The 15096-nt window shown below is 30.5% G+C and overlaps 2 protein-coding genes across 6 annotated transcripts in view; both read right to left on the bottom strand.

The window, feature by feature from the left end:
* The window catches only part of LOC102596243 (acetylornithine deacetylase-like), a 4335-nt gene extending 3082 nt beyond the window's left edge, over positions 1-1253 (bottom strand). Inside the window, exon 1 of the mRNA XM_006352790.2 lies at positions 881-1253. Within this exon, the coding sequence (XP_006352852.1) occupies positions 881-1201 (321 nt within the window). The 5' untranslated portion in view covers positions 1202-1253. The remainder of the gene's footprint in view (positions 1-880) is intronic.
* The window catches only part of LOC102595902 (acetylornithine deacetylase), a 52942-nt gene that overhangs the window by 30925 nt on the left and 6921 nt on the right, over positions 1-15096 (bottom strand). For 3 of the 5 annotated variants that reach the window (XR_001474080.1, XR_001474081.1, XR_001474082.1), the window contains exons 4-10: positions 12933-13071; positions 12784-12841; positions 12691-12708; positions 12397-12519; positions 12085-12238; positions 11969-12002; positions 10791-10904 (exon numbers count right to left, since the gene is read on the bottom strand). Coding sequence is in view for 2 of the 5 variants with exons in the window: in XM_015311102.1 (XP_015166588.1) it covers positions 10801-10904; positions 11969-12002; positions 12085-12238; positions 12397-12519; positions 12691-12708; positions 12784-12841; positions 12933-13071 (630 nt within the window). In the remaining 3 variants the exon portion in view is untranslated. Of the gene's footprint in view, positions 1-7983; positions 8005-10580; positions 10905-11968; positions 12003-12084; positions 12239-12396; positions 12520-12690; positions 12709-12783; positions 12842-12932; positions 13072-15096 lie in introns of those variants that run through there. The other 2 variants (XM_015311102.1, XM_006352789.2) reach the window with 2 other exon arrangements.

Here is a 15096-nt window from a genome sequence, read left to right as displayed (position 1 = left end):
TTCCCACCCACCCAAAAATAAAAAATAAAAAATAAAATCAATTTTTTTTAAAGAAATAGTTAAAAAAAAATTCACACACCTCCACTTCCACCCTACCTCCACGGATCCGGACCCCCCTCCAACCCCTCCTACATAATTTTTTAAAGGGAAAAAGGTCTGAAATATATCTAAACTTTGACCGAAATTGTTGTTACGATACCAAACTTTATGGAGGACCTTTTACCCCTGCACTATTTAATAGTGTATTTTAAAGGTATATATGTGCTCACATGGACATCAAAAATATTGCATCATTATAAATAGTATTGTGTCCACGTGGGCACATATATACCTTTAAAATACACTATTAAATAGTGCAGGGGTAAAAGGTCCTCCATAAAGTTTGGTATCGTAACAACAATTTCGGCTAAATTTGGAGTATTTTTTAGACCCTTTTCCCTTTTTTAAAAGAAAAAAATTCACCCTAACCACCTAATGTTTTAAAAAAAAATATATATATATATATATTTTTAGTGCAATTAAGGATTTTTTATTATGAGCGGGTAAATCTAAAATAAATAAATAAATTATGAGTGGGTAACCCATGAATTTTCATATTTTTCTCATTTTGTCCATGTTTGTATAAGCACTAAAAATAGATTAGCTTATATTTACGTATTTAGGAAATATGAGTGATCAATTTAAATAAATATGATTAAAATAACTCTATTCTTTTTATATGGGATGAAATTATCACCCCTATTTCTAATGTTGGACGTGGAAGATAGTAAGTACCTAATAAAATAGTAAAGGTACGGAACGAAATACCAAAGATATTTTGAAAAATAATGTAATAGACATAAAGAGATGTAGCAAAATTATAAGTAATTTACATGCATACCCATTCATCAGGATTGGCAGTAACCACATCCAGATGCATTCCAACAAAAGATACAACTTTTTTTGGGTCAGTACCAGGATACTCCACAATAAGATTACCCCTATTAGGAGTATAAACAATATGATTGATGATCAGTGGTCCGCCATTGTTGGTGCTAAATGGATTAAGGATATCAAGAACATGTTTCACATTCCTGTCTTCCTCCGGGATAAGCTCCGGTGGGTTGTTCTGTACATATTTCGACTCGCCGATCAGTTTCTTCAAAAGAGTTACGAATGAATCCTCATTTAGATCGCCCAAAATCTGCTTTACATCAGCCATGCTAATAATATGGGAACGCAAGTGCTAAGCTCACGCTTTTCTTTTCACAAAGTTTGATATGGTAGTTGGTACATACCAATACTGGAGTTGTTCATATTATATAGTAACATAATATTTTTAGCTTTTACCATATTGTGATAAAATAATCCATGTCCACATAATACATTTCGTGTAAAACGTGGTATGTCTTAATTATTTGTTTACTATATTAAAAATAGTTGATAAAATGATCCCAATCATTTACTGCTTTTTACTCTCTTTGTAAATTCAATAGTGGACAAGTATTGTTAGACAACAGGAGAGGGAAAGTATTTTTGTCCAGTTTGAAAAACCAACAGATAATTTGCCATTTTGTGTTCTATTTTACTCTTGTTATTAAATACTATTCGATCTAAAATATATTTCTCAAAGAATTATATTTAAAAGATAATATAATAATGTTATTCCTATTATTTATTATTTCTAAAGGTTTATGTCAAGTTAATAATGAACAAGAGGGAGTATATTTTTAGCTTGGATATTATTGTAAATGTCATGTCCACACAATATATTTTGAATATGTTTTGTGTTGTACAATGGTGGGGGCTGTAATGAATATACACACCATATAAATGTGTTGTAATATGAGTGTTGTATATATTGAAACGTATACATAATTTATTTATTTTTTATTTAAATCAGTGTAATATTTTGATGAAAGGGTATTGGTTGATAAAACGTTAACTTTTTAATGATTTCATACTAAAAAAAATAATCAGGTTATTGATTCAGTTTTGATTTTTAATATTATATTATTGGATAAATTGATAACTCGTTAAGAATGTAGTAATTTATTACTTTATCCCAATATAAATTTTAACTATTAACCTTAGTACCTTACGTTAGCCTTTCTCCTTTAGCCTTCAATTTATACTTCATAGTGACTTAGAGTTCACAGTTTCATATTATATAAAACTTTAATACCTAAAGTAAAATCTTTATTCCTTTCTTAATTATTATTTTTTGTTGTTGCACTTGTATAGTTCTTTTCATGTTAGTTGTTGATGTTTCTAACGATTGAATTTTATCTCTGTTTTCTATTATTATCTTATTACTTCCTCCGTTCATTTTTACTTGTCACTAGTTAGTTTAACACACCCATTAAGAAAATAATTATTAATATATGTATTTTACTAAACTATCCCTATTAAATGATGTTAAGTATTAAATTTTAGAAAAGAATTTGGAGAAAAATATTTAATACAAAGGATAAATCATGAAAAAAATAATTACTGAAAAACTGAAAGTATTCATCTTCTAAAAACTATTTATTTTAGCATATAAAATAAAAAGACTAGAGAATATTTGACCAACAATAATATATTCTTTCAACTTGCTTCTATTTCTACCAGGATAGGATGTGCAGATTTCTTTAGGAAGAGAAAGAAAGACAATTTCATAGTCCTTCTGAAATAGGCAATTTCAAGGACGGTTAATTAATTGCAGATAAAAATCATTTTCAACGTAGTGAAGTGTGGATATTGCTTGAGTTTCTGAGTTGAGAAAGTTTTTGCATGTAGATCATCAATTGTGTTGTCACAAGAATGAGGAGATGCACATGGAGCGTAGATAAATTAATAGAAGTAATGTGACATCTCTTTTAAATTAAATAAATTAGCATTGATACCAATTGAACCTTCTCGAACTCTTTCTTTTTTAAGAACCAAAAAAGATTTTGTGCCAAAATAACAGATGCCAAGAAGAACAAAAGTATTTATCTTTTCTTTTACTAAATTTTTAATCTTTTTTATTTATTTTTCACCTAAAAATATTGATTATAATTAAATAAACACCCAATATTAATATCTTCTCTTGAATTTATTTTATTAATTTCTTTATGATTAAAATTAATCACTATGTGCGACATTGTAGAACAACAAAGAGGAAAAAGTTTTGAAGAATGCTTATTTTCAAAAAATCCATGGATATATGGCTTTATATCAGTTTCTTTCATTAATTACTTATTATTATAATTTACTTGTATGGATGTTATAAACTAGGCTTAGAAGAGGTGCGGTGAATTTAAAATTAAGAATGATATTTGTCCTCTTTTTTCAATTTTTTTTATATTCCTAATAGAAAACCTAAAAATAATTATTAATGGTAGTAGGTACCAATATGACAATTGTTCATATTATATTAAATCATATTTTTGGCATTTTCGATACTGTTGCAACATCCATGTCCACATAATATATGTAGTGTAAAACGTGTTATACATTATACAATACTTCCTCGATTTATCTTTATTTGTTCACTATATTAAAAATAGTTGTTCAATAATATTTATTCAATTTAAAAAATTAAGAGATAATTTATTTTTTTATAATTATTTTATCGTTACTATTAAATATTAATCAATGCCTAATATATATCACATCAAATTTAATATATTCAAAGAGCAATATATTTATTGTAATAGGGGTTGGTATTCCTTACTTATAGCTTAATTTAGTATAGTTAACCTTTTTCTTTCAACTTTTTAATATTCTTATTAATAGAAAAACTAAAAATTATATGGCAGTAGGTACCACCGTACCAATATGAGAATTCTTCATATTATATTAGAGAAAACACATAAAGTCACCACTGAAGTTGTCTCGAATTTTCAAAAAGACACCTTAATTTTGTGGGTGTCCTATTTACTAATTGAACAATTTAAGAGTTATAAATATCTCACTTTTCACCCAACCTCAATTGCAAGAAAAGAAGTGCAATCACGCACCAATTGTTGTTTGCCTCGTATTAAATTCTTTTTATTTTTAATTTTTAGTTTCATTTTCATTTTCATTTTTTCTATTTTTATTAACTTTATTTTCATTTTTTCCCTCTTTCTTCTTCAACCTTCATTACTCAAATCCTTTGTTCTTTGCTGTAAATCCTCCAAAAGTAGCAGTCATTGTCGCCTTCAACGTAGCCTCCATGATGCTTCCCTGTTACAGCACTATTTTCGCCACTAAAACATCACTAAAAAAAATCAACTCTCTATTGGGTTATGAAAGGTGTGATTAGGGCGTCATGCGGAAGCTTACAATTTGCAAATCATATAGTTGATAAATCAGATAACAAAAACTTATACTAAAAATCAAAATATTATTATATCAAAACTAATATAAAGAAAAACATTGAAACTTTAGAGAGAATAAATCTCCCCATAAATAAGACTCTTAAACGACTACATTGTGGATGTTATTGTTGTTGTGTTAGAAGAAACAAACCTATATTTATAAAGTTCAAAACCTTTCCTACTAGAAAAGAACTAGTTACTCCAAAACCTTTTTCCTAAAAGGAAAGAATAAACCAAATATGAAAGAATATTATATTTTCTTTTCAGGAAAAGTAAAAATATTTATGGTAATGTTTTTTTCTTTTCTTTAAAGAAAAATAAATCTTAAATTATGGTAAGAAAATCAGGGCAAAATCCTAACACTCTCAAGTTACTAAAGCAAGGTAATGGAGTTCTATATTCAGACAAACAATAAGAATAAAAATGGAGTTTCATAGTACTCTCTAATCAATCGAATAATGAAGTTTACATTTATTTTTTTGTTCTTTTTTTTTAAAAAAAAAAAGAGGATAAAAGAAGAAAAAGAAACAAAGAAAAGCAAGAGACAAGAAAAAAAGTAGGTAAAAATGGATGAAGTAAATGGATCTTCTAAGTTGAAGAAGACGAAGAAAAGGTAATTGGGTTTTTGAATTTGGGGGAAGAAGATAATGGAAAAGAATGAATTCGTCAAAGAGAGAGCACCAACGTTGAGCTTGCTTTGGAAAAAAAGTTCAAATCGATTTTAGGGCTACCAACGGCTCTTTTCTCTTTAAATTTGGGGAAGATGATATAAATTAATTAAATTATTAATAATAAAGAAATAAAACGACATGTGGCACTTTATAGTTGGTTATGGCAGTGAAAACACTGCCTCACGCGCCTCATGTGCGTAGTAACAACCCAGATGAAGAAATGGGTCAAAATGACCCATTTACAAAGATATTAAATAGTTCTATGGGGTGATAGGACACTTCCAAAGTTGAGGTGTCTTTATGCAAATACGGAACAACTTTAGTGGTGATTTTATGTCTTTTCTCTATTATATTACATCATATTTTTTGCTTTTTCGATATTGTTGTCAAATCCTATCTTCACATGATATATTTTGTGTAAAACATGTTGTACAATATTCCTAGCGTTCATATTTATTTGTTCACTATATTAAAAGTAATTGTTTAATAATATTTGTCCAATTTAGAAAATCAAAAGATATTTTATCCTTTTGTATTTATTTTACTCTTATTATTAAATACTATTCATTATCTAATATATTTCTCAATTCATTAAATTTAACATATTTAAAAGGTAATTTAATAATATTATCCCTATTATTTATTGTTTCTTAAAGTATGTATCAAATTTATAGTGAACAACTGCTATTGAATTGGGAGAGCAGATTTTTAGCTTGGATATTATTGTAAAAATGTCATGTCCACACAATTATATTTTGAATATATTTTATGTTATACAATGTTGGGGCTATAATGAATATACACAATATAAATGTGTTGTAACACATATACATAATAAGATATTTTTATGGAAAAATTACCAAACACCACACATTTTTTTATCATATATTTTTATTTTTCCTACCGTTTCAAAAAATATCAAAAATATCCTCTTTTGCTTGCATCATCGCCTTTTTCGGATAAATCAATTTGAAAGCTCATACTCATGATTTTGCTTCCTTTTTTCACGTCACAAATCTCTTCACAGTTACCTTCATTGATCCATTTTTGAATTTCATTTTTTCTTTCCAATTAATGATTTCAAGTTATTCAAAAGGCAGATCTCTTTCCATCACTTCAATTTTTGATTTTTTTTAAAAGAAAATTAGTTTTTTCATCTTAAAAAATTGTTGATACGTATAGATGAAGGTCGATCTGTCAATATTGGGCTTACCCAATTAGTCCGAGAAGGATACATCTTCAACTTCTAAAACGACTATGGAAAAAACACTCAAAAAAGGGGAAAAGGTCCAGATGGTGGTGGCTCTGGTAAGGGCTTTGGATCGAGATCCATAGGTGACGCCATTTGTTGACACTGAAAAAAAGATACGAGAGTTGATAAAGAGCAAAGGAGGATTTATTCGTCAGTTTTTTTTTGCTTTCTGCAGATCAGATTGTTGACTTTTTTTCCGACTTTTTGGTTGTTCATCTTTTCTGATACATATGGATTCAAATTTTTAATGTATCTAGTTGATTTTGTTTCTTAAACTAATGTATAATGCCTCCGTTTCAACATTATGATACATTACAATTTTATCATGCATAATGTATCGTGTTCAAATATTAGTTTTGATACATAACCTTTATCAGTATTGATACTTGATACAAAAATTTGTACCAAATGTATCATTTATCATGTATCAGCTTTTTCATCTACAATTTTTTGATACATATGGATTTTGCTCCCTCTTTTAGTATTGGGCTTATCCAATTTGATTGAGGATGAAATTTTTTATCAAAATAGATCGAAACAACCCATTAAACATGAAGAATTTGAGAGTGTAGAAGTCGAAGAAGGATGCATGCTCGAGTTCTAAATCTACTGTCGAAAAACACCTATAAAAAAGAAGGGAGAAGTTGGATCTTCCATTGCACGGCCATCACTATCAAAGATACATATTTTCAATGTATCATTAGTCTTTGTTAGTGTTATCACTAATCTAATACATCACTGCTACAATAACCTTTGTTTTATGTAATGTATCATGTTCCATATTTGTTGCAGATCCAACAATAGGTATATTTTACATATCAGTGGCAATTACTATCAGATACATACACCCAAACTTATTCATCTATTATACGTCTGTACACATTACCCAATAAATACACTTGATACATAAACTCTAATGTTCAATAGCTAAAACGTTGTGTATCAAATTAATTGATATGTATATGATACATGATACATGTCAAATTCAATAGTTCTTACTTTAAGTTTTGACGTTTTGATATGTTCTTACTGGATACACTTTCGATTTCAAAATTTTAAAACTGTAACCGAATATAATTCAACTATTCACAAAGTAAGATTCATACTAAATTATCTAAAGATACTATCACTTATAATGACTTACTTGAGAAATTGTTTTCTACTTCTCACGCTTGGATATACATTGTTATAAATCGAACTAAGAATCTTTTTTATTTTCACTAAGGGTGTGTTTGGTATAGAGGAAAATATTTTTTAATATTTTTATGTTGGATTAGTCAAAAATATTTTCTCTAGGAAAACAAGCTTCTTAAAAATGAGTAAAATAACTTCCTCAATGGAAGTAGGAAAACAAGTTATGTTACATAATGACATTTTAAGTTTATTATCTCCTCCCTATCCACCCAATCTCTACCCCTTGACCATCCCACCGCCACCACCCTCAAACCCCTACTCAACTGTCTCATTCCGACTTCATAGTATTTTGCTAGTAACATATAAATATTTTTGAACTAATATTTTCTTATTTACTTACCAAACACTAGAAAATAAGTAAGAAACTTTTGACAAATCATTTTGCTTCATACCAAACACCCATGTTTAATTAAATATATATTTAGTTTTACAAAGTGTTTAGATTTAGTTATTAATTTATATCCCAAGCTTGCTAGATTTGTTAGCCAATTGAACTTGTATCCAATCTAAGTCTAGATGGTGCCTTATAGTGTAACACTTAATTAGGAATATCCAGTTGAAGTGACTTCTTTTGTTTTCCCTGAGCAAAAGGTAAATAGGAGAAAAATATTAGAAAGCTCAAATTAATTAATTTAAACATATAAAAAATGCTATGAATGATATTGGGCATGGACCAAATGAGAGTGATGGGCAAGAAAATTGCATATGGGTTAATGAGTTTAGCTTTCAGAATGTGTGAAAAGGTTACAACATAGAATAGTCCTAGATACTAGAGATATGTCAATATTGTTGTAAAAAAAGTAAAATCTGTCAAGCTTCTAAAAGAAAGTGAAGCAAACATAGCTACTATATCTACTCAACATATTTGACATTTGACACATTGCAATTGAGATATTTGTGCATTTTTTTGTCTAAAAATATTAGGCAAAATTAGCAAACTAGTCACAATCTCTAACATAATTATTAAAAATATCTACTAAAAATGTCAATATGTCAATATTTTAAAAAATAAATTGTATCCTAATATAAGTAATCTTCTATCCTTTTATTTCTCAAATCAAGCCTTTTTTACTCCATCATACAGTAAAAAAAAATTAAAAAAAATAATCCCACTACCCACTTATTCCTCTTTCTAGGTTTTACCCCAAATCCCTCCTTTCAAGTCTTCGAATTTCCTACACTTTTTTCAATAAATCTCGCAATTAATTCAAAAGATTTTTCACCCATTGATAAAGGTAAATTCGAAGTCAACAAGTATTTTAAGAGATTTCTTGTGATTTTGTTTTTCATATTCACCAAATATTTTGTATTTCGATTTTCCTCCTTTTAAACAGTATTATTCGATTTTTTATGAGTTTGTTTTCATATTCACCAAGCATTTTGTGACATTTCCCTCATTTATGTATTTCAGATTTTTCGTCTTTAAAACACTATTATTCGATTTCTTTGTGATTTTGTTTTCATATTTGAGATTCAATAGATTGTAGTAATCTATATTGACATTCATACATCATAAATTGTTTGATGTTTTATACATTCATATTTAATAATTTCGAATTTTGCTTATAGGGTCACTAATGCACAAGTGAATACGGATTCAAATTTGGATTTGGTGAACAAAAAATCAAAAAAAAGGAATATAGCAGACGAAGAAGAAAAAGAAGAAGAAAGAGAGTTAGAGAAGAAAATTGCAAAAAATGTAATCATAATAATTTTTGTTTATCAATTGTTTTTCTTTTACTCGGCATTTGTATTTTTATTAAGAACATTATATTTCTTTTTTAGTTTGCAGTCATTCCAATAGGTATGCCAAATGTATTTGTGTTTCTTAACCATAGATGTATCTTTTTTTTCACGATCAATGTATATTTCCACCATGTATGCCATTTTTTTTTCCAGAATCTTGTATCATTTCATAAATCATATTCTAATGATTAGATTATATTGAGATACAATTAGTAATGTCTTTCCAATACAAATAAAAGAAGAATATATTTGGCAATATGTTCCACTTTTTGATGTTCTTAATTTCACCATCCATGATTAAGAACATGATTTTGGAGAAAAATGGAGATTGATTTAAGTGATATATTCCTTTTTTAAATATTCTCTCCCCAGATTTTCTCATTTCTGTTATTAAATAATTGTATTCTTTCAAATCAAACAAATAAAAAAAAAATACATAAATCAAATACATAACAAATTAAAATATTGACATTTTAAATAAATATTAAAAATGTGGCTAAGAGATCTTATTAAATATCAAAATATTGACATTTTGAAAATTTTCCCAAAAAATTAATTAGACAAAAACATAACTACAGGCAAGCTATGACATTTTAGGGAGTGGGAATTGCCAGAAGTCCACTTTTTGGATACAGTATGATCCCTTATACAATACTTATGATTTAGACGTCCAATAAAATTGGAACGATACACAGAAAATTAGAATGACCCCTACGCAAGGATAACATGCATAAATCGAGAAATGGTCCAATTTTTTATTTATTTAGAAATGTGACTCAAAAGAATGGAATGTTATCCGCGTCACCAGGGTGAACATAACGTACAGGGGTTAAAAGTCATTTGACGGTAACAAAAAGGGTCGACTCAATACTCTTGTACGGTCACTCAGCTAATAGTGATTATCATCTCAGAAAAGTAAGAACTTTTAAATTTCTTAAACCACCTTTGTAGAGAAAATGAACACTTGGAAAGAGTGACAAGAAGCAGAGTCAAGATTTCAAGTGATTATTTTCTGCAGCTAGACGTTCTACAAGATGCATCTTTTCACAAAGAGTTACTTCTCTTGTCCAAAAGATGCATACAATTTTGAATCACTCAAAAGTAAAACTAACAAAGGATTCCATTATGTTTTTCTTGAAACAAGAGTCATGTAGAGTACAATGGTTTTGATTTCTCAATCTCTGTCTAGTACGCGGAAAGCAAGCAGAAATGTTTGTATATCTCATCAATCTAGTGGTTCTAAGTGAAGGGTTGCGGAATCAAAAACTGCAATAACCAGCCTAACATAAGTGAATCTCAGCTGAAACAAATTGGATGTTAAGGACAAAATAGAGCAAACTATTTCACAGATTCTGAACGCGCAATACACCAACCTAGGTGGCTATAGGAAGAATAATGACAAACAAATGATACTGTAATGCTGGGGATTTACTTTTAACAAGTTAAAATTGACTTCAAATATAAGTTAAAAGGTCATTTCAAGTATTTAGATTAGTCACAGATTCAACAAAGAACAAGCACTATTATAGCAGGAGTCATCAGCAAAGAGATCTACTTTTCATGTATTATATCGAAAACCTAATTCTGTCAACCAGTCTCTGAATTGTGATGTAATCAAACCTCATATATATCAATCTTCCAACTGTGCGATGATGCTTGCAAAGACCCGGTAACCTTGGCACATGTCAGACAGTAGACAGTATTCATTCTTTGCATGGTATGTAGCCATTAAGCCTGCATTTCAAAAAGTTCACATTCGAACAGAAGTTTATTAGACTCAATTAATAACAAGAAAGAAGAATTAGACAATATTAACAAGGAAATGAATTACACAGAATAATTTTAAGCAAATGCAACTGTATCAAAGTAAGAAAATATGTTACAGATATCGATAAAAGCATCTTCAGACAACCATTCCAGTTAGAAATATTATAATACATGCCGACAATCTATGAAGGGTCTTAGCTATAGGCTGAACAGAGCTCCGCTAATGAGTTGGAGTAGGGATTTTATACATGGAAATGATGTACACATATTCATGCTAATGATACCTCGATTCTATGAGCTGAAGATACCTTGGTTCTTTGTGACGCAGTTCAGAATATGTAAGGCACTGGAGGGTGATTTTTGAAGCTATATCTGGTATAAAAATGGTAAAAAGTCACATCTTCCCAATCAATAATACTCTGGACGCACAAGGGAGCTTGCCAAGCATATATTCGGCTTATCCATCAGGAGCTAAATCCAAATCTAAAAGGATGTGACAAGAGATGGTGCAAATTTTGAGAAGCTCTCCAGCTAGAAAAAAACAGTTTTGGCAATTTCTCTTTTGAGGAAAGAGAAACTTTGACTAACAATAGGCCGTGCATCACCAACTCAGGATATCCTTATACCCAATGCTAAAAAAGGTGAAGAGAAAGGTCAAAACAAACGAAAGGGATAAGGAATATGTTAAAATGCACCCGTCTCCTTCATAGTTAGGCATGCAGTTCAGACAATATTTGCACTCCTAGTTTTTAATCATTGAACATTTACTACTCAAGCTTATCAACACCAACTAATACCCAATTGGAAGTTTGAAATTGTGGTTCAAAACAGAAAAAGTCAGAAGGATTAGTCACACAAGCTTGCGTCCAAGTTGATGATTGCAACTGGCAAGTAATGTTTTCATTGTATATCTAGAAACATAACCAGTCCTGATAGTATTGTCTTATTCATTCAGAAAATCACTAAATTTAACTCTAACAAAGGAAAGTAGGAAACAGAGAATGATGAAACTACAAAAACAGAAATTGTACCGTAGCCAGAAGTTTGAACATCAAAACCCTCATCCTGCCAACAAATAATGAATAAGATATTGCAAAGTTGAGATTTGAGAAGACCAAACAAGTAAATTTGAAAAAAAGTTATGCACCTGTAGATCTCTTATCAATGGCAAAGTACCGGTTATAGAATATGGTTTTACATGCCCAACTTCCTCTTTGGTAGCTTTGCATAGTACATGAAATCCCCGAGAATTGAGATCACAAGCAACTCCAGACGAAGCTTCGTCGAAACTTATAGTGATTCTGGTGGGGATTAAAGTGGAAAATTAATTACTAATGAAAAGTTAGAAGAAAAAAATGGTGAGATGAACTATGGAAGAAATTACTTGATCTCTAGTTTTTATGGAAAATTCCCAGTAATCATCTGATTTCTCATCTTTTCAAAGAGGAGTATAGCGTACCTTCCCCTTAAGTTCTCATCTGGCAGAACATATTTTGAAACAGGGCCTCGACCATCAAGTTTTTCAATGTTGGCATTCAAGTCATCAACATATTCTTGTAATTTCTTCATAGCATCTGATACACTGAACAAAGATGCATTGTTAGAATTCCTACTATTTTCAAGAGATTCGGCTGTTCATTTCCTGTTTTGAAACAGAAGTTCAAAATTATTGATTTTGCAGAGATTGAAAAATGCCACATACAAAGAGAGACATAACTAAAATTCCAGATAAAAAAAAGAACAAAACACATACTTGTAAAATGGAGTCAACCTGCAAAGAAACAGATGTGATTAGATATCACCATTTGATGAAAGATCTCAAGGAGGCTTTGAAGAAGAAACTTACCTAACATCTCCAGAAACAGTGCACTCACCAGGAATTTGGTTGATTCCACCCCCAGGATCTGTGTGAGCGAATAATTTAGCACATAAAAACAACTGGAGAAAATAAGCTCAAAATTTTCAAATTCATCCTACTAAGACTTGAGAACTTACAAAACCACTGAGTTGGTTTCATGGTTGATGGTGTAGCAAATTCATAGACTTGTTCTTTAGGATGCGCAGGGAAATCTATATAGAAGCGGGACTGAATTTCTTTGAGTGCTTCCATAGCAAGCTCCAGAGGATTGATAGCCTAACCATTTGCCATAAATGTCGTACAAAGTTACAAACACATTGGAGTATTAAAAGGTTTCAACAAAGAGAAAAGGTATCCATGTTTACTGTTTTCCAGAACATAAAGTTGTATTGATCCAAGGAGGTTTCGTGAGTAAAATAGATATGCTAGAGGGAGAAAGGTAGCTCTCCCTTCTCTCTAGTTCAAACTCAACTGAAGAGCCTCTGTTTTTGGTCAATCATTCAATTCTAGTGATTGAGTAAATAATACTTAGTCAGTGCATTAATGGATAGCAGAATATATTTTCATTGCAGGTCACAAGTCTTATGACATCACAGAGAGCCAGTCCAAGTAAGAATTCAGAAACTTCGTATGAGTGGGTCGAGCACAGAGATAAACTCAACTAGCAGATTGAATATTACCAGAAACTTGCTTCTCTGGTTGTGTCAATTACTCTACTTGGCTTCCATGGTACCAGACTCAGGAAATGGAAGTTCAAAGGAACAAGCATATGTATATTTCTGCTCCTAGAAGTTAAACAAATATAGGAGGTTCCTTAGTTTTGTGGTATTACAATGGTCTAGATGATCATCCCTCTTACTTCAAGAAAATGATAGCGGATGGGATGATCTAGCAAATAAACTGAAAAATTCATGGATAACGGCTATTCACTTCCATCAGAGCCTGATTTCCCAAATTGCAGAGCACATATGCTGATGCTGTAAAGAAGAGCAGGTGGCTTTCTAAAGAGCCCAAGCATAGTCATGTACAGTAGGACAGCATAACAAAAATCAGAGAATCACTGATCCATGAGAAGAGGACCTTCTGGGAAGATGCATTGTAGGTAGATTTGATGGTGAGGCTAACATAGGTACCAACAAGTTCAGATGTGAGCAGATGGGTACATACAATTGGCACTCTCCACCAGGGATTCAAGTTTATGAAAGAAGTGGATGTCAATTTCTTTTCCTCCGGAAAGAGATGCCGATCACTTCTATAGGAAATGGGAAAAAACTCATTTGAAACTCAAGTTTCAGACATCTGGGTGTGCTCCGATAGAATTTGAATGTGAATGGGTGTACAATGCCTTTATTTTTATTGGTGGATTAGATTACATGGTCTTTTTGAAACTGAAAATAGATTACATGGTCTTCCACTCCATTTATCCTCAAAATACATAATGAAGGCAATTGGGGGAATATAACAACAGAGTCAGATAGGCCCGAATCAGAGTTAGAGAATGCAAAAATTGTTCACTCTATTCCTTTTTTCTGCACTTCAAAAGTTAATTTGAATGCAAAAACTAAATGTGGGGGAGCAGTTGTTAAAGAAAGGTGAAAGCGTGATTGTTGAGCTTGTTGTGTTTTTTGAGAATGTTGTCATGTGAATTAAAGCAAAAAAAATTGTTGTCTTGAGGTCTAAAAAAAGGGAAAAGCAACAAAGAAAGTTGACACACATTTTTAATCAAACAAGGAAAATTGTGAAAAGGGTTAGAAAAAGGTTGTTGTGCTTAAGCGTTTAAGCGTTACAGTACTTGACTCACTCTTATCTATATGTATCACGAAGCCAACATTATAACCTTGAAAAAGTCCTATATGATTCCAATTTAAAGACTTCTACATTAGTAGAAAGCCATATTATAGATAAGCTTATAGAAAATTTCAATAACATGAGGTACTTCTTTGTTGAGAATATACATATATACACTGGCGGATCTAGAATTTTCATCCAGGGGGTTCAAACTATATATGAAGTAAACGTGCGAAAATTACAGGATAACTAAAAAGAGCGGCACAATGAAGGACAACACTAATTTTTTTTGAGATAAGGGTAACTTTGTATTCACAAAAGATTCATCATCCAAGAGATGATGAATTGGAAACTTACATCCCATAGTGTGATGAGCACACCTCCATGGTGGTAATCAGATTACAAGTTTCCTAAGAAATCAACTAATTCTACCCCATCCCCCACCAAGTCTTGTTTACACCAAAAAAATAGAAGACTATTACAGTTTGTTTTAATCCTCTGAAAATTGATTTT

This window comes from Solanum tuberosum, unplaced genomic scaffold, assembly GCF_000226075.1.
Source record: "Solanum tuberosum cultivar DM 1-3 516 R44 unplaced genomic scaffold, SolTub_3.0 scf00144, whole genome shotgun sequence".
Lineage (NCBI taxonomy): Eukaryota > Viridiplantae > Streptophyta > Magnoliopsida > Solanales > Solanaceae > Solanum > Solanum tuberosum.
This window is presented reverse-complemented; position numbering and strand designations above follow the sequence as displayed.